Consider the following 20,845-nt stretch of genomic DNA (forward strand, 5'->3'; position numbering starts at 1 on the left):
CCTTCAGTGTCACATCTACATGGGTTTTTAAATTCCTCCAGGGATGGTGAACTCACCATTCTCAATATTTTTGCCTTTGAAAATACAAAAGTTTGAAAAAAAGTTTATTCCAACAATATACTAGTGGAATAATGAAACTTGAAAAACTCAAGTAACTCCAGAAGAATTTTTGACTAAAATAAAAGAAATAAAAGAGGGACAACTGTGCTCATCAGAGAGCTTGTTTTCCACTTAAATTTAGAAGAAACACATATTGAATACATTATTACAATAAACACATATTGAATACATTATTATTTACCAGTCTGCATTTAAACCAAGACTAACCAAAATCAATGTGCAACAGCAAAATGATTACCCAGATAATCTGAGCCACTACCACTTACTACACTATCAACTATAACAGTGGGGATTAGAAAGAAAAAAAATGTCACTGATTAGACATTCATAACTGATGGTATTTAAGAAGATATCATTATTAGTATGCAGAGGGGTTTTTGTTGATGGTTTGTATTTTATTCAGAGTTTTTGTCTGTATGTTTGTTTTAAAGAGGCCAGTAGTTTATACTGGTTTAGACATACATGGGAGAGATTACATTATAGGACATGCACTTCAAAAGGAGTCCAGTTCTTGGCCATTTTAAACTAGACAGCAAAATGCATACAACACAATTTTCATACTAGTTGCACAATGAATGAAAATATTATGTATTTTTACCTTAAAGGCCATGAGAAGAATAATTTGCATTTAACACCTGAACTGTGTCAGCCAAAAGAATAAAACATCATGCTACAGGATTTCTTCACAGTGCCATTTGTGTAAGAGAATATTATGGAGTGACAAGTCCAAAAAACCAGAAAACTATTATCAATTATAGCTCGTTCTTCCAAGCTACACTCCTCTCATATCTATAATTGATTACTGAGCATGGAAAGAAATATATTTGAAGAAAGATTTTTCCATGCTGCCTCTGTAAAAAAAATAGTGTGGAAAGCATCAAGAATGCACCCTTACTCTGAACTAAACACAATTTTAGTTTCTTTGATTCGGCAAGTTCATAGCTCTGTAAGAAGAGCACCTGTGTTAAACATGATTAAGACCCTGGAAAGCAGAATAGATAGAAGACAACATAGGATGAGGTGGTCAGAAGTACACAGGAAAGAAGCTTCCCCACCACACACCCACACTAACGAGACTGGGAAACTCTGGAGGAAGAAAACCAGGCAACATGCTGATAAATGCAGATAACAAAAGCACAATTTGAACTTCTCGTGATGAGCTATTCCTGAATGCAGAGGTGTAAAAGACTAGATAATATATTTGATGATGCAATGAAAATATCTGTTCAGGAATGCATCAGCAGCCAGGCAATAAATCAAGATGTTTGATCACACAAAGTCATTTAAAGTAAATCTGAAAACATGAAAGTAGAGAGGACAAAACTGGTAATATGCTCTTATTTGAAATACTGGTAAACATTTGTTGCAAACAAAAGAAATATGTATAAGGTAGAAAAATGTTTAAGAAGCAGTTGAAGACAAGGATTGTGAAAAACAACTTCTAACCTGGATATGAGAATAATTTTTTAAAAACAGAGGAAATAAAGAGCTCCTTGTCTTAGAAGCTCATGGAATTAAGAGGCTGAGAAGGTAGAATGGACTTTTTCTTGTAACAGAGTAATAAAAAATAAAATGTTTGAATGCACCAAGATAGAAATCTTAGACTGTTAACAGTGTACTGCTTCCCACACTGTAAGTTACTATAAAATATCATGAGGACAATAAGAAGCTATTGTAGGTAAACACTGTAATACCTGTTTTACATAGTTACTTCTGTGGTAGAACAAGAAGAGTAAAGAAGAAAACTTAATGCTGTCAACTAGCACTTCATTGATATGCTTTACAAAAAAAATTCTCTTAAAAGCCACTCCTTGCTTAACCACTCAGTATATAGGTGTATATAGCTTCATCCAGCTACTCTGAAGTTATATACCAGAAGATATTAAATAGCCACAGTATGGTCTGTTTCCACACTAGCAAAGGGTCTGACTCTCATGCTAATCTAATTCCAAGAAAAAATAAAACCAGCCTTGGAAATGTTCAATTTCGGTGGATGGCTTCTTGTACTTAAAAGTATATGCATTGTAATATACATTTCTTTTGATAAATACAGTACAAATACCTTTGTGATTTCCCTGTATCCATATACATAAACATATTATTCTACCAGAATCCTATTTAGAAGACACTTACTTAAATTGTCATTTTGCTAAGAACATAAAATAATACATTTAAAAACTATTGTCCTCAACAAATCAGAGCTACAACTAGAACTTGCCATTTGAAACAGGTTCAAACATTCTGCCAAAATTCTCTTGGCTATACAGCTCCAGAGTACAGAGAAACAAGGTAAAAACTGACAAAGACAGAAAGAAGCAAAACCTCCTCGGAACAGTTATTATTTTAAATTGTCAGTTCAAGCCTTCTCCTTAATAGAAAGGGCACTCTTCCAACTCTAGATTTTAGGTAATTTAATTGCAAGCATCAGCAGACAGGCATGCATTCCAACTTTAAAATATAAATGCTGATGTATTCTTTATGTGGGATTTAGGTTGCCAGCCTTATTAGACAAGCCTTAGTCATGCAAAACAACTTGGATAAGACATTACTTCCCTGCCCACTCTGACTCACTAGTAAAAACCAGGCTAAAAAGCTTTCTTTTTGGATACCAGCAACACAGAAAGGTATGTGAAAACAATGGGAGAAAGCCTTACCACAGAGAAGTCAAAGATGATTGATAATAGTCTTGTAAACTTTCATGGTACCATACTTGCACGGTAAGATCCATTTCTTATCAAAAAGGTCACATCAATTTCAGCAGCTGCCAAAAAAGGGGTAAAGAAAAGGTACAGCCCATCTGTTCCAAAAAGCCTCCTCTAAGTCATTTTAAGCTCTAAATTATCTTTTCCTTTTCAAGCACCTCAAAGCTCAGCTGCCAACCTTCAGTCTTTTTACCATTCCTACAGTGAAACTACTTTATAGATACAAAATTGCTGAAGACAAACAATTAGGGCAGTGGGAATGAAAATACAACACTGAAAACAGACACTATATAACAGTTTAAAAAACAACTTTAAGGCTGATGTTTTCATAGTATTACACAGAGTAGTTGTAGAAAGCTACAGAAGTCAGGTTACTCTACAGAGAAAAATTTAAGTGCCTCATAGAGGCAAATAAGCAGAACCTGAATTAAACACAGTTGTATACTCAGAGCTAAATCCCTCTCCTAGGAGTTCATGCAGCAAATAAAGCAGAAAAGAGTTGAGATAATCAAGAATGTGGAACAGGAAATTTATCTTCTTTATTCAAAGAAAACACTCCTCTACATTACTTACAGGATTTTGGAAACAATAATAATAAAGACATTATCCTGCAGCCTTAAATACCACAAAACACACATTAATTATTCTATTATAAGGACCTGACGCACTTTAAAATATATATATACACACACACGTAGGTTAGCCACAGAAAAGTTACCTTGTTCTCTCAGCACCAGTTTCCTTAGAAACAACTTCACATAGTCATCCTACACAAAACCTAAAACATTCTCTTGTCAGGATCCTGGTGATAACCCATCCTACGCCAGACAATACAGGTTTGTCCTCCCTTTGCATCAGTTCACATGCAGTAACTCTTCCTATGCTAGTTTGTCTGCATTAACCTCTTTACTTACAAAAACATTTCCATGCAAATTACTTTCCGTGTAACCCTACCCCTCCCAAACACCTTCTCCTTCATGCTTTTGGTTCATGAAGTAAATTAAATCTAGAGAAGTAAAGATGCAAAATGCATAGTAAAAGAAGGAGCCTAAAAAAATAGCCTCAGCCAACTAACACTGTTAAGGTGGTCTTTTTAAGGCACTCAGTGCTAACTACTAAAAATGAATAGACACAGGCTAAGAGAAATCTCAAAACAGAATTTCTGTGGGAACAAAACCACCACAAAATTCAAACCCAAACCAAAACAAATCAACAAAAAGACACACTACCAAAACCTCCCCAGTATGCACTTGGAATAAGACTGCAAACATTATGCTAAGATCACTATCTGGTCTGTAAAGGAAAGAAATTCATGCAGAAATGTTCTAGAAATACCAGCTGAATATTTTAAGCAGCTTCCCACTTTTGAGCTGTAAAATCGTCACTTGAGAAAAATAAATGTCTGTTATATTACAAAAATATCCATCAAAAAGTTGAAGTCAATTCCAGACCATATCTAAATTCCAATACCAGTATATATTTCTCATTGCAGTATTCCCTACCAACTGTAATTTCCACAAAATGGAATTTAGGTTACATATTCATTAATTAATTTACCTAACCTCCTTTTTTCTAACCTATTCTCAAAGAGATCTAACCCAGAGGCTCCTCTGCTGAAGTAATGAAATCCCTTATTCTAATCTTTCCAACTTCCAGATGGTAAAGCCTCCACCTCCAGGAAGAGGAGTGTAAATAGATTAAGCTGAAGTGACAAATTTCCCCCCATCCATACACTTACTTACACATTCACAAATTCTTAAATGAGTGTAATCTCCAAATTTATCTGAATTTACCTCAGTTATAGCTAAAATTATGTCATCTTGCTGACTTTTAAAAATGATGCGGTAAGAATACAAAGTTCCAAATAAACTTTCAAAATGGCAGAGTTAAAATAAAGATCCATAAGAATTAGGACATTGTTTTATTGCACGATGCCATAAATTTCATATCTGACTCAGATGCTTCATTCACATGAAGATGCATGGTTTTCAAGGATAAAATTAATTCTGATTGATATGCTGGTCTTACCTTTCCATTACGATTTCCCAGACTTTAAAAAGCAAACTTAACAAATGTAGTTAAATGAAACATCACTGATCACACCACTACTCATCAAGATGACACAATTTCAGAACAGCCCAGATCTCTTCTGCTTGACCTAATGGAATATATGAGCGAGTTGAACTCTACACACTTACAACAAGGCCTTCAGTCACATACAGAGGATATTCACTATTCAGAGGTGAAGCACAGTAGCATCAAGCATTCTGAAATCTAAGATCTGCTTCAACATTCACAGTTGAAACTGTAACTGCCTTTATTACTTCCAAGTGTCACTGCAGAGGAAGCAACTTGTCTTCTCCCATGTCATGCATCACAGCATGATTTCAGTCAGTCATTTTCAGTCTCACACTAGTTTTCTGAAAGTTAGAGAGGGGTTTTAAGAACTGCAAAGAACAATCTCACCAAACAGAGAGAAAACCACTGTTAATTTTATATTGAGATTAGACAGACTGTACAAGTCAGAATTTCCACACATAAGAAATAAAACATGTACCTGACCATGTTAATTCTATATAATGCAATCCATTAAGAGCTGTGTGAACATCAATGATTAAGATATTTGACCCAACTGATTAAGGTGATTGTACTACAAAAATTGATGCCTATGACCAGCCCTCCTATTAACTTCACTAGGATTCCTCCAGAGCAGGAAATTACACAGCCTTTTTGGACTCTCCTTCACAGAAAACGGGCAAAGAAACTGTGTCCATAAAGAAAGTGTAACACTTTTCCATCACCTTATTAGAAGCTCTCATGAAGCTCTGAAACTCAGCTTACTATAATTGGCACTCTGTGGCCTATTACTTGGAAGCATAAGCTGCTTCTCAGTGAAATAACTGTGAGAGAATTAAAACAGTAGTAAATGTAAATTAGTGCAACAACTACACCAGGTACCCCCTTTGTCTTGCTATGAGTTTAATAATTAATCTTCACTGCTGAATAGTTAAACACAATGCATATTGTTTACAGTCATTATTCTTCTACTCTTAGACCAACATTACGACAGAATGCAAACCAACCGGTCATCAGAAAGGACTAATGAATATTTTACTGTGAAATTGTTCATTTTTCATGTATTTTTAAATAGTGAGGACACTAAGTTACTAACATATGTGGGGGTACTTGGGGAGGGTGTTGGGATGGTTTTTGTGGATTTTCTAATCTGAAATTTAAACAATCCTTTTTCTAGAGCAAAACTTCATATATTAGTATCTTTAGGAACATGACATAAATACAGAAGAAACAACTTAAATCAACCCAATCTTTCATGCACCATATTAGGCAAGATTTTCCACAATATTTTTCATTTATCTAAGCTATAGACCAGTATAAAAAATAAAGTAGTGTAAAACCACAACAAAACGAAACAGAGACAAAAAGAAAACAGCCTTCCACAGGTGCTTGATTACTCCAGTTGGAATACACAGCCTTTATTCCTCCTCCCCTCAACACTGCAGAAACAAGAGCACTATCTTAATGCACAGTACTACTTTCATACATATTTTCTATTTATAACCTGAACAAAATTAAAAGTTTTTGTCAAATACTGTCCCAATGTATATTCAAAAAATTTGAGTCTTTCAAGATTATGAAACATTACAGATTTGACAGGCAGCACTGAAAATCCATGCAGCAAGCTTTACAGCTAAGCTTCCCCAAGTTTTTTTGTGAAGACAGGGGAGTGGAATTTATGTAGAGATGGTTAATTTTACAGTGTTCTAGGTTTTCAAGCATATTTTCTTGTGCTCCAAAAAACCTCACTGAGGACTCAATGTTCTAATCTTCAGGCACTTTTACATAACCTCATTCGTACACAGAGATACTCTGGGTTTTTGTTTGTAATGCTGAACAGTTTTCCAGCTAAAAAAAAAAAAAAAGGAAAAAAAAAAACCAACAACACAAACCACCTTCAAAAGCAGTTGGTAAAACAGAGTTTTTCCTTTCCTCAAGTTTCTGGATAAATTTACCCTTGGTAGAAGTCCAGAGATGGCCTTATATGCAAACTTTTAGGGGTTATACTACTACTTTTTGCAACATTAATCATCTTTGAGCAATTATTACATCTACTTCAAATGGAAATACACCCACATGAACTATACTAAACATAAACAGTTTCTACCCATAAACATAAACAGGTACTACCCATCGGGGAAAGAGTTATGACCTTCTACTTTTTTATTAGTTATTCTGGCATAGAGCAAATTCAGTTCATTCTCTTCAAACACAACCAAAAATTTTTAATCAAAGCCTGAGTTTAATTAAAAGCCTGTTCTGTTTCCCTATGCAATTGTGCTGATAGGGATCAGCAGCACTTACCAAAGTTCAAGCAGCAGGCACCTGAAATTGCTAGATTACACATTTTTGGTGTAAGTAATACACTCATCTTTCATAGAGCATGCTCCACAAAACAGTCTTTCAAGGGCACCTTAGACAGAAGGTTTAGAAATACTGAGGTCATTGAAATGCACAGTGGACCTGCAGAGAGAACATGGAGTAACTTCTCAAAAAGTAGGGCTGATCCGGGATGAAGGCAAAAAAAAACTTGAAGAAAAACCCACACCGCCAAGAACAAGCCAAAACCAACGTGCACGGTCCACATGTGACTCCTTCAGCACATGAAAAAACTGTTCTGAACAAAATACACACCCAGACCTAACACCCCTGTACTTGACATTATGTTCAGATTTGCAAGTTAAGATGATTACACCATAATTATTTCTTATCAGTGAGCAGCAAGGGTTTCATATTTGGAGGGAAAATCCTCATGGTTTTTGCCTTATCTGCCAGCTATCCAACTGGCAAATTGAGAAGATTTTCATAAGATATTTTAATAATTTTACTCCCTAATCAGTTTTATCTGTTTCATTTAAACTATTAAAACCAAGAAAATGCCAACTTAAACAATAAAAAAGGAAATGCTAATAAAAGCCCTTTTCATTTTCTATAGATGTGACACATGTACATAAGCATGCAGAATTTACTCATAGCAACCTTACATATATCAGAAAGCTCTAAAGTCTGCATTCAGAAAGACAAAGAGACAATCATTTCAATCTATCCAAAGCCAGCACACATTACTAAAGCAGAATGCTCCAGCAGTTCATAGAAATAGCAATAAAATTACTACTACTAGAATTCTGCAGAAAGCCAAGAAAAGCCTGCATCTTTTCCCTGTAGGAGAGATATTTTGTCTTTCCCACTGGAATATTAATTTGAAATATATCAAAACTTGATAGAGCTGACAATGGACAACACAGTAGTTAAGGTTTCCTAATTAGCATGATAATGTCCCTTTAAAATTTGCTCCCTCCTCTCTCTCACAAGACCAAAAATTTATTATCAAAATAAGCCATCAAATACAGTAGTTGGCAATCATGGGAGTATCATCAGCAGAGAAGGGCAATGGACCATCACACCCATACACATCTCCACCAGCCAAGTGTGACAAGGTTCCCACAAAATGTTTCAGTCAAATGACGAGAAGCTGTGCTGAAGCAGCTCTTTTCTAGCAGTTGACAGGAAAAAAAAAGGCATAGCAGTCCACTTCCCCACTGATCAGCAAATCTTTAAGTGTTCTGTATTTATTAGAAAAAATTAATAGCTACAGGCACTCTATTTCAATTTTTTTAAATTTCCTTCTACTTTTCATATGTTGAACTACCTAGTTTTCTGTCTTTAGCACAGAGCAGAAGCTGCAAGTCAAAGAAGAAGGGCACAGAGAAAATAACAGAACTAACCTTTGAACATTTAGTAAATTTTAAGTTGCCAAATAAAAGGGGGGAGTGGAGGGGTGGCACAAAACACAATCAGCACAATACTCAGTTACACAATTTCAGCAGCATCAATGCCAATTAGCATTGGTTGCTGACCCCTAATTTGATCTGGAATGCATCCACAATCTTAACCTGATTAGGACTTTGTGCACAACAAACGTGAAATCCTACTGTTGCACATTTATTTTTCTGCCTTAGCATCCTAAGTTTTACTCAATTTAAACACTGAAGTAGCTAGGGGAAAAAACTACAAGGTTAACATATAAGCATCATTATGGAATTTACTAGAGCATCTTCAATCATTTCCCTAAAAATGTCAGAGTTTATTTTTGGGGTAATTAGGCATGTTAAAAACTAGATATATAGGGCCAACATTTTAATTTAAATTAAGAAGTAAAATTAGTGCTATAGTTTTAGTTATGCTATGTAAACTGCAACATTAACTGTGGAAAACCATATTAACATATTAAACCTGCAGCTAACTGAAGGGATTTAATCTATAGAGAGGAAAAAGCAAAGCATGTAGTCTCTCTCTCAGTGTTCTACACCATGATTCCTGGGACACAAGGTATGTATGTGGAACACAGCTGCCATTTGAATGATTTAAACACCCAGATGCCCCAGTAACATTTTGCTATGAGGAAACAAATGCAACAAAGTCACAAATTGCAACAAATGCATTTTTCTGAGGAAACAAATGCAACAAAGTCACAAATTGCAACATCAAACACAGTTTCATTTCTGCACCCACAAGGAATAACTGCAGGAGTATTTTCACCACAGATGCAGAAAAGGTGCATATTCTGAAGGTAGAAATTGTTTTGACATGACTGTGCATAGTCCAAGTCCATTCAACACCTGCACAAGCAAAAGAGCATCTCAGTTATTTCTGCAATTGGTCCTTTGGAGACACAAAGACAACAAGCCATGCCTAAGTTATTTAAATTTTTTATTTGCTGTCTCAACTTCTAAGATAAATTGAAGAAAATCTTGTTCTCTCCTTCTCCCCAAACAAACAAAAAGCAAGCTAGGAAGTTCTTATTCGAGAGATAAACAGAGGCTTCTCAAACTCCTGTGGTGTTTACACTAACAGAGGTGAAGGCAAAGCTGAAGACTCAGAACACATGAAACACATCTTGGCAGACACACAGAGCTAAGCAAGCAGAAAGGCAGTAGCCTGTTCAATGGAAAACCATGTGACACCTGTGATTTTAAGGAAAGGTTGCTGTCACAGGATGTCTATGAAAATAAACAGTGCAGATATGCAGTTTATGAATGCTTAGCTGAAATTCATTTAGTATTTTAGTTATTTCTTTTCTATTTGCATTCAAGTTAACCTCCAGTCCAAAACTCCTATCTCTATTTGTATGTCCATAGCTAACACAGAACTGTTTCAGAGATTTTCATGAAGCTCTTGCCACTCTGACATGGCAAGATTTGCACTGCAGTCCATTAACATAAGGGAAGCTTTCAGAATGGCTCATATGAAGTCTAACAAAATTATCATCTCTCTTCCCAAGAAATTGCCACAAATATGGTTTAGTAACTTCCAGAAGCTTAAGGATGCTACTATTTGAAATTATTGCACACAGATGCAACACTGGAGACCATCAAGTATGGTGGTTTGTCAATTACATAACTACCAAACACAACAAATACATTATTAACAATCTAGAAGCAGTTTTGGAAGCTCAGCAATTTTGTCTAAGGCCTGTTCTAAGCTAAGAACAAGAAACAAGCACCTTAAAAAAACCCAAACCCACAGGCGTAAGAATCGAATAATTTTTCCACTTCACATTTAAACCCCCCTTGCTCTCCCCCTCTGTGTCCATATTTAGCTTACATCTCCTATGCTGTTTTGGCTCAACAAAACATCTTTAAAAAAAAAAAAAGGAATGGAAAGTTCTCCACTGTTACACAAAGAAATATGAGCTTGTGCTGGGATAAATCCTTTGTCAGCATGCCTTACATTTCTATGTAAAAGGGCACATTACTATCACTTAAACTCAATCACTTCTTGTGTAAGATGACTACAGCAAATGGACTTTAACCAATCATCTGTCCATCCCACTGCTGCAGATACTAAAGACCAGTACAACATCCATTCTACATAGGGAGCTTTTTCTAATTACTATTTTTAACTGGATGTGTTTCCAACCCTAAAGCATGAGGAAGCACAGTGACACACTGAAGCATCAAGTGTCCTTTCAAAAAAAGTAGACCTCTAACCCAGAGTAATAAACAGATAGCAGAACTCAAAGTTGAGCATTTGGATTTTCGTTCTTTACCCTGCTCTGATGGCATGTACCAGGGTGCTTGATAAATTGCTCACTCCACCCTCTCTATAACTAAGTTTACATAAAAGCCTCCTACCTTCTGAAACATCTCTTGTCTAAAAGGTGATTGACCCTCATGTTCAGCCATCACAGTGCTAAATGGGATGGTGGAATCACCACTGTACCTCACACATGGGGCACACCAGCCTTAAGATACCACACCTCCACAAAGCACATGTTTAAAAAAATTAATTCTCATTCTAACTAATTTTTCACACGCAGGAAATACAATATTCAGATTTACAGATACAAGCTAACAAAATCTGTTATGCTTATGCCCATGCTTATGCCCATGTGTTTCCATGATCTTTCTTATCTCTAGGATATTTAGGATATCCTTATCTCTAGGATATTAGGGAAAGTTACTTGAGTAAGTACTATGGATTTCTTCATAACCTTTTCTAAATCAACTTTTCTGCCTTGTGACCCTATTCCAAGTCAGAACAGAGGGAGGCATGCAGAGGGGCTGCTCTCCAGCCTCTCCTTAAGCTCAACATGTCCTTAAACCTAAAGGAAACAGAAAAGACAAAGCAGAAAATAAGAGGAGATGTAAAGAAGAAACAGAACCAGAAGTCTCAGAAAAAACCAAACTATTTGAATAAAAAGAAAATAAATAAAGACAGGAAGGAAAAATGCAAGCAAATTTTACACATATTTCAGCCCATTATCATTCAATCCAATATCTTCTCAGCTGAATGGCCATGAAAAATAAGATTATTCTTTTAAATTCTCTCACTGTCTTTCCAGATAGATGTCAAATAATTCCTCCAGTTCACATATGGGTCAAGGCAAGGCAGAAAAGGGGAGGAAGACCCTAAATAAAATTACAATTAAAAATTTATAAACTACTAAATATAGGGAATGGAAGCAGAAAAATATTCCAGACTTATCAATTTTGCCCTGTATGAATCAGCAAACTGCAGTCATGCAGTCTGCACAAATGTCCATGTCACACATTTCAGTTAAGCAGAATTCAGAGGAACAGCAACGTGGAACTATTTAAAGAACTCACAAACCATACACAATGCAGACACCATTAAAGGAGATGTAACCATTTCAGTTTTCTGAAGAATCACAGTAATTCCAATAAAAACACAGTAAGATTAGCTAGAGTATGGAGATTACACACAGAAACACACACTCTGCACTTTTGGAATGCTAGCCAAATGCTTGTGTAACAATACAATATAAAATGAGAAGTCATGAACTACTTTGTCCTGTAGAAAAAAAAGCCCCACAGAATATACAGATAAAAGAATTCCTGGAAGAGTGTTTTAAGATATTTGTACTGCACCAACCATCTCCATCAGGCCCTGTGCAGAACAATGTTACACAGCCAGGGAATTTGGTGTTTTTCAATGTCAAATGATAGCAGTGACAATCACTACTAAGAGATAAATAAATAAATAGTTTACCACTTTGCAGTAGTTATACACCAAACATTTCTCTCCCCTAGTGGGATCTCTTTCCAAATGCCACTGGCTCTCTATTTTCAGGCAAACTTAATAAATTTGACCATAAAATCTGTATTTCTATACAGAATCACACCAAGAGGTCAAGGCAGCAGATCTGACACAGGCAGTGGGCAGCAGAGGCAAGCTGGACTGCTTGCAGAACAGAAAACAATCAAGGAAGACTGAAAAAGTGGCTAGCCAATGGTATTTTTGTCTTTCACTAATCATCTGAATTGATTAATAATAAAACATCTGTTGAACCCAGTGCCCAAATTAATTATTTTTGATAGAAAAATGTAACATTAACAGAAGAAAGAAAAACTGTTGTGTAGCCATTCATCATACAATAAAAAGTTTTTACTATTATGGATAATCAGCAGCACGGACTGGAACAGTTTGCAAACTATATACTATTTTACCCAGTCCCTGATCTTGGTTTTTATGTTCTCTTCTTTGTAGCCCAGCTGGCAAAAGAGAATTTAGTTTTACAGTTGGGTTTTTCCAAATAACTATTTTATTTCATCAGAGGTGCCCCTCTACCTCTTGAGCTTTTATTTGAAGCTTAAAAACTAGAGTCAGAATTCTATACAAAAAAAAGGAGATCCATTGAGTCACTCCATAAATCTGTCCTACGACTAAATTAAAAAAAAAGACACTTGAATTATTTGTCTTGCTATTAGAAGCAGGAATTATCCAAACAAAGGTGCAGAGAGAAAAATTCAACCAGCTTGCCATTTTATCTACAGAGAGCTATACAAGCATAAACTCTAACTACTTTCTTACTCAAAAAAAACCTTTAGAAAACAGCATTAAATAAGTCAAGAATTACTTCTCACACTTGCTCTGTTTGGAAATTAAAATAAGAGATTGAAGTAGCAGTCAAACTATACTACCTGTGACTGCCCCTGCTCAGATCAGTTTTGCCTGAAAGGGATTTCTTTAGTGATTATTACTATGGCACAGATGTCCTTCAAGAAGACTCAGCTGGGGAAGCCTTCACTTTCACTTCTTGATATTCATTTGTATCTTAATACAAGGAAACAAGCATCAAGAAAAATAATGGAATCAAAAATTCTTTTCCAGCCCAGACAAGTCTTTGAGGGAACACATGACCCAGGTCTTTAAAGATTCTCAACTCATATTAAACTGCTTGGTAAAGAGCAAACAGGTCTGCCTCTCCTCATACAGAAAACAGGGAGTATCACATGAAGTTCTCAGGTAACAGCTCAGAACAGAGCAGAGGAATGCCTTACTGACACCCCACATGAAGTACAGCTCTTATTGACAGAAAACATGGTAGCTGCAAAAACCATACATGGGCCCTAAAGTTTTTATAAGTTAAGTATATCCATGAAACAAAAATCCATACAACACATCATCCCCACTGAGACTGGGAGAGCTGACCTAAGGGGTAACCCTATATTCTAGAAAAGAGTGTGAGAGCAAAGCACCTCTGTCAAATGAGCACCTGCTGAGCTGTGGCAGAGGAGCAGAACTCAGAACAATGATCCTGTCACACCCCAGGGTCTCAGAGCCTCAGGCTTCAGCAGAGAATAACAGATCAGACCAGTGTGGCCGCTCCTGGGAAAAATCATCTTTATGTTGCCCAAAAAGAACACCTCAAACAAAAACCAACCCACCAGCAAACAAACATCATAAACAGAAAGAAACTAAGACTACTGCTCCAGCCCATCACTGCTCTAAAACAGAGGTGAAACAGTGACTGTGATACTGTCCATAAAATATTTAGTTCTCTAGTGATGCCTGAGAAGATAATTTCTTTCCCCACCATTCATTGAGTGCTTTTTTTAAAAGCATTCAAAGAAACCAAGGTGAACTAAAGAAAGATCTTTTCCATCCTTATTGTAATTAAGGCAGCATTAACCATTTTATTGAAATGACAAGAGGCTTCCAGTGACATAACTGACTACTAATACAACACCACAGTAAGTAACATGCAATTTCAGGGGGGAAAAGGACGCAATATTTAACTAGTTTGAATATGTCTTCTGATATTAAAGGGGAAAAAAGCAAAAGAACAACCCCACAACCCTTTCTTGTCATCTCAAAACTGTAAACAGTTCAAGCCACTGTCAGCCACACAGCTCTCTACTCCAGAAAACAATTATGAAGAGCACAGCAAACACTGTCCAGTGCTAGAGAGAATACTGGATGCACAGGCAGAGAAGAGTGGTTCCTATAATGACTCTCACAATCTGTTAATCCAGAATGCACAGCAACACAAATTGCTGGAAACATGGACTTTTGAAAGCTATCCAAGAAACCCTGCAGCCTTCCTCTGGCTCAACAACACAAGCAGGAATCCCAGCAAATCATAACTAGCATGGTTGCATACAAGCTAAAATAACTTTATCCTAGAACACCAAATCTTTGCAGTAATTATCACCACAACTAATTAATAATAATAAAAAAATAGTGCACAAAAAACCCCACCAACTGCGTAAGTCACAAAATGTACTGATTATTTGTACGTGGAGTCTCAATGACCTTTCCTTCCTAGAGGACATTCAGTTGTTTGTTGGGGTTCTTTTACACAATATAGAAACTTCTTTTATGTTATTTCCTTCTGCATATTATTGATTTCTTCAGACTGACACTGTAATTATGGTGAAGCTTCCTTCTCAAAACACACTGTAGCAACACTTCTGGGCCCCTTGAAATTATGCAGACTCACTTACTTGAGGATACAGCATCAAAGAGCTTACTATATTCCCAAAATATCACATCCCTCATATTTGCAGCCTTATTTTTAAAAGAGTAAAGACCATTCTGAAAGAAAAGGAAATGCAGGAAGCAGAACATGGTAGAGCAGATCAACTGACTGCACAAGGTTTTTCTTACCGTAAGTTATGTACTTGGGGGGGTGAGGGGGATGGCAAAAACAGCTACTGAAAACCTTGGTAAACTTTTAAACCTGTTAAACAATTGTGTTCGTGCACAAGACATCACACAAGGCCAATGCTCTGGGATCAGAACTGAATGTCCCTGGTAACATACTCAGCAATACCAGCATAATTTTGTGTCTAATATTCAAGTCAGGCTTCCAAGCACCAAGAAAACAAAACAAAATAAACAAAAACAACCCCCCAACAAATAATAAGAAAAAAAGTACCAAACATAAATAAAACTGTGAGTTTTTATCTTTCTCTTAAAGCATAAAACCAAGGTTATCTGGTATCTGATATGTCTATGGGCCACTAAAAAAAAAATTCCGAGAAAAATATACACATTCCTCAGCACCACTGGACTTTGGACACATACACATTAACTTTCAGCCACAGCAAGAAACAAGAAATATTTTGCAAGTCTCTGACAGAATTGCATTCTCTGTAAGACAGGGATTTAAGCACCTCACAAATGAAGAGCCAACAATTCCAAAACCCCCATACATTACAGAAAAAGAAATGTGTGTCTTCTCACCCTGAGAGAAGACTGCTCTGAATCTTCCAGACTTTATCTCACAGTGAAAAACATTCAATGCTGAAACCAGACTGAGGCAGTCTGGATTAAACAGATGGCACTCTATTTAGAACAGTTTCACTGTTAATAACATGATAATGGCATTCCTCCTGGAAATCTTCTCATGCGCTTCCAATACCCCCATTAAGAAACCCTGAAACCCAGAAGTCGATTTCCATCATAATATATTGGAACAAGGCACTACAGTCTACCCTGAAATTTCACTGGCATCATGCTGTAATGTTTACTCTCATGTTAATAGGAGTATCGAAAATTAAGAGAACAGTTTGTATTCTGCTAAAAAGAAACAACATTGTATTGCATACAGCTGAGAAGTAATTAAAGTCTTCATAAGTCACTGACTGTGTAGTTAACTTTTACCAGTCTCTTTCCAGATGAAGCAGACTATGTGCTCAAGTTTGACAAACACAAAAATAATTGTAATTAAGCAGATACTAAGGCAATTGACACTTCACAGTCACACAGCCACACACGCAAAACGCCGAGCTCCTGACACAAGCACCCAGTGAAACCAAGCCACCGCCTCACTCAGGAGGCAGATTTCCTCACTTTCCCTTACCTTTCAGTGCACTACCAGGATTTTGGGACGCTTCCCCGCTTCTCCTATGGAAACAAACACCAGTGTTCTTTTAGGACAAACCCATTGAAAGCCGAAACTCGGCTCCTGGCGCCAGCCGGGCTCGCTGCGAGCTCCGATTTCTCCCCCAGCTTCTTCCCCCGCCGAAGCGCGCCCCGAGGGCTGGCAGCGAGCGGGCACTGCCCGGGTCCGCCGCCGCTCCCCGCGGGCAGGGAGAGGGCCGGGGCTTACATAACCGGGGAGGGGGCGGCTGTCCGAGCCAGGGGAGCGGGAAGGGGCGGCAGGATAGGGAACGGAGCCGCAGAGGCAGGAGAGGGAACGCGAGCAGCGCTGCCGGCGCGACTGCCGGGAACGCTTCGCGCCCCCGCACGCACAGACCCTGCGGCGCTTCCGTCCCTGCCCGCGGCGCCGGCAGCGCAGAGGGCGGCGAGCAGCCCACGGAAGGTGGGAGATCCTGTTCCCGTTGCCGGCCCTCACCCCGCCACCCCCTCACCCCGCTCTCCTCCTCCGCCGCCACCTCCAGACACCGCCAGCCCCGCACCTCAGCAACGCGCCCGCCCATTGGGCCACGCCCCCTGCAAGAAGCCGCGCACTGATTGGCCGCCTTCCGCTCCGCTGCTCCTTCCCCCCGGCCCTCAGCCCGAGCCAGCGGCGCTGCTCCTGGTGCGGGCCTGTCCTGCTGGGCCGTGCTGGGAGCGCTGCGGGGGCAGCGGCACGGGGAGGGGATCAGAGAGTGGCTCCACGGCCCCCGTGTCCGCACCGGGCCAGCGGGAAGAGCTGGAACGAAAGCTTTGCGGAACCTGTTTGGCTGGCTCGCGCTTCCTGTAGCGGCTGGTCAAGGGCTGGGTTCCGGTTCCGGGTGGCGGCCGCGTCCTGAGCAGGGTCGCGGAGCGGGCAGGTACCGCGGGCGGGGCTGGCACCGACACCGACACCGGCACCGGGCCGCACTGCTGCCGCCACCGGCGTGTCCGTGTGCGGGCAGGGCAGGCGGGGCGGTAGTGGGAGTGGGGATGGCTGTCAGTGCGCGTTGTGCCTTCCCTGCCCCGCTCCGTCCGACCTCTGGGCACAGCTGCGCTGGTTCTGCTTGCAGAGAGCGCCCGGCCGGCGCTGCAGCACAGCCCGCTGGCCGCGGCGTTACCTTCCCTCTTGTAAATCGTGAATACAGGGAGGAGAGAGGCCTTGGGTTTCTATCACAGGGCTGGAGCCTGGCGTCTAATTTAGGGGGAGCTTTTCCGGTAATGACAGCGTTAAGGCTGCTCTCCAGGTTTTCTCAGGCAGCGAAATCTGTCTGCTTGCCTTCACGGCCTGGAGTCATCTTCAGTAGTTACAGGCTTTTGAAACTGCATCCTGCATTCCAGTCAATTTTCTAAAAGTTAAGGGCAGTGAATCTGTTCTTTGCTACCTGATAGGTGTTAAAATGGGAAACCTTGGCTCAAGGAAGACTCAGGTGCTTTGTGAAAATGGAGCCTTAAAATCTATCATTTTCTTCTGGTTCTTAATGATCTCACTGAAAATGTTCCACTTCACATCTGTTTTTAAAGAGAAACTTAATATTTTTGTAGTTCTCCAAGGTGTATGTAAATAGAGCATACATTTTTCAGCCTCATCAAGCAATGGGTAAGGTGCATCTCCTTGTCCATGCATCTCTCCTGGCCCTGTTGAATGTCACAGTTATATCTGACTGAACTGGAGGCAGCTAAAAGGAGCTGAGGAGCCAAGTGTTTGTTTTTCTTCAGAGCTTAGCAATCACAGCTTTCCCACACCTAAGTCAGAAATTTTTGCTCTGATTTTTTTGTGATTTTTCTGGAAAGTCTGGAAGTAATGGGGGGCTGGTGTTGTTGAAGTGCATTTATAGACATGGAAACCATTGGTTTTCTTACACTCTTCTCTGGCACAGAGGGTTGACATAGGTGCTCCATGGATGTAGCAATGGTTGTGACTTACAGCACAGTAATGCTTAAGTTTGCTTTACTGTGTGTAATCACCCAGCTCTGAAACACAGCACAAAGTCCCTTGGCTCTTTGTTTTACAGAACAAAGTTCTTTGTTCTCTGTTTCTTCTTGCTGCCTCCCTGTTTTTCCTGTAAAAGGGGATTGTTCTTTGCAAGTGTATAAAAATAAGATGGTGCTGCTCTCTGCCAAGTAACAAACTGACCTTTTCCCCAGGTATGGGACACGGAGGTGACCACGGCCACGGGCACGGCCATGACAAAGTGGAGCTGCCTGACTACAGGCAGTGGAAGGTGGAGGGGACTCCCCTCGAGGAGGTGCAGAGGAGGCTGGCAAAGCGCGGGCTGAGGGACCCCTGGGCTCGGTAAGTGAAGAGCCTCAAAAATCATCCTGATGTGGCATCAACCAGACCTTGGCATTGTAGGTAACTCTTTCTTCAGTAAAAGCAGTGAAAATTATCAGAATTTCAGTAAAGTCTTGAAGGGGATTGAGCCAATCATATCAGGGTTCAAATAAAGAACAAAGCATGAGATGATTCCTTCTGAATTTTTTAAATTTCATGTAAAGTAGTATGTCAATTCTATAGGACAGTACAAGCATCATGCCAATTTTCCTTAACAAGTGAGAAATTAAGGTATCATGCTACTTGCTTCAGTAGTCTGGCAGGAGATTGTATTATTAATGTCTTGCACCACAAATCTTCAAAGTCACCCTCTCCAGAGCTCCCTCCCCTTTGGAATGCCGAGTTCATTTTAACAGGGAATCTGCTTTCAACCTTTATGGCAAGTGCACATTAATGTACATATGAAATACAAGATAAGCTTTGTGAAAGATCCTATTTGGAAACTTTGAGTCTGCATCTATCAGGCCATATACTGGCACCTAGAAGATACTCTTCCATGCCAGCATGCTTTCGTCCTGAGTCACAAAATCCATCTGCACAAGAGGATTATCTGTGAATATAAATATCTGCCTCCCTTGTTTTAAACCCTGGTATTTTCTCCCAAAATGACAGTTTTTATTTTATATCTTAGTTATTTTTCCTTTTCCTAAGGACTTTTGAGTCCTTACAAGAGACAAACTACACCCATGTCCATAGATTACACTGGTTGTGCTATAAATAAATAAATATTTGTAGTCAGAGCAGTGATTAACGTTTCAATAATAACGGAGGTCGAAAACAGCAAGGCATAACAGTGTGAAGTTTGCACATACTCTGTAGCTCAAGCTAAACACCATCTTTTCAGTCTTTCTTTTTAAAATAATCTGACTTTCATATTGCTGTGTGTTATTGTGAAATAGAAAGTGCCTCCACACTCAGATGAGCTATCTATGCCTGGATTGTAAGATTTGACTGTGCTGCATACTGTCTAGCACAGTGACCAGCCTTTGTAGTTGGTAGTCCAATCCATGCAAGTGCTAGTGGGTTTGAAATGTTACAGAGTAAAAACAGAAGAGTACAATTACATTATTTCAGGGAGGTGATTCTGTTCCTATAATTGTGTTGTTTGCTGGCAGTACTTGTATCTCAAGTTATATGGTAATGGTTAGAGTTCCTATCATGAACTTTTTACCTGTAATTCCTGATACTTAAATGACAGAACATATTGTACAGCCTCAATGTCTACCTAATTGAAATATCTTCATCGTTCTTTGATATATTTATATTCTTGTTAATTTGTATCACAGTGGCTTCACTGATCTTTTTTCCCTTTGGTTTCATTTTCCTTTCTAGTAATGAAGCGTGGAGGTACCAGGGTGGCTTTGCAAGACCTATCACTGTAACAGAAATCTTTACCAGGGGATTCAAGTGGGGAGCTGCAGCTTTCATCATAGCTCTGGGCATTGAATATTCACTGTTTCCTCCAAAGAAGAATGGAGGCCACCACTGAAGATCAAATACGACAACTTAATACTTACTAATCATAAGCTGAAGCGTACATAAGCCTGCTGCTCACTCTGTACTTATAATATGCATATTAAAGTCTATCACAGGCAAACCAGTGTTTCTTTGATCTTATTATACTCCTGTAGAAGGATCAAAAAACATGGCCAGAGCAATTTAACTGGCTTCAATATGGGGGGAAAAAACCAACCCAAGATGGCTCTTGGGTTTGCTCTACCGTCTTTTGAAGAGCAAGATAAACTATCAGAGCAGCTCTTTCCAAGCCCTGCCTAGATTCTGTTAAATGAAATTGAGAAGTTTGCTGCTTTTAAGAGAAAAAGCAACATACATATACATAAATAAATATGTACCATATTTATTACAGGTTTAATAACTATTATTTCCCAGTAAGTAGTAATGAATGACTTGTCATTTCTTAGAAGTGTTGGTTACTATTTGCTCTTATGTCTCTAAATAAAAATAA

General features: G+C 38.9%; 2 protein-coding genes across 13 annotated transcripts in view; one reads left to right on the top strand and one right to left on the bottom strand.

Moving 5' to 3' along the window:
* HYCC2 (hyccin PI4KA lipid kinase complex subunit 2) overlaps positions 1 to 17,203 on the bottom strand; it is a 50,469-nt gene extending 33,266 nt beyond the window's left edge. For 2 of the 10 annotated variants that reach the window (XM_077181241.1, XM_077181232.1), the window contains exon 1: positions 16,510 to 17,014. The gene's annotated coding sequence lies outside the window, so the exon portion shown is untranslated. The other 8 variants (XM_077181237.1, XM_077181238.1, XM_077181234.1 and 5 more) reach the window with 8 other exon arrangements.
* Positions 17,105 to 20,476, top strand: NDUFB3 (NADH:ubiquinone oxidoreductase subunit B3). 3 transcript variants are annotated; one of them, XM_077181258.1, is made up of 3 exons: positions 17,105 to 17,190; positions 18,693 to 18,840; positions 20,212 to 20,476. In XM_077181258.1, exons 2-3 carry the CDS (start codon positions 18,695 to 18,697, stop codon positions 20,366 to 20,368), a joined length of 303 nt encoding a protein of 100 aa, XP_077037373.1. In that variant the 5' UTR covers positions 17,105 to 17,190; positions 18,693 to 18,694; the 3' UTR covers positions 20,369 to 20,476. The 3 variants fall into 3 exon arrangements, with proteins under 3 accessions (XP_077037373.1, XP_054492046.1, XP_054492045.1); XM_054636071.2 differs by lacking the exon at positions 17,105 to 17,190 and adding an exon at positions 17,269 to 17,425; XM_054636070.2 differs by lacking the exon at positions 17,105 to 17,190 and adding an exon at positions 18,122 to 18,144.
* Positions 20,477 to 20,845: the final 369 nt, after the last annotated feature.

This window comes from Agelaius phoeniceus, chromosome 7, assembly GCF_051311805.1.
Source record: "Agelaius phoeniceus isolate bAgePho1 chromosome 7, bAgePho1.hap1, whole genome shotgun sequence".
NCBI lineage: Eukaryota > Metazoa > Chordata > Aves > Passeriformes > Icteridae > Agelaius > Agelaius phoeniceus.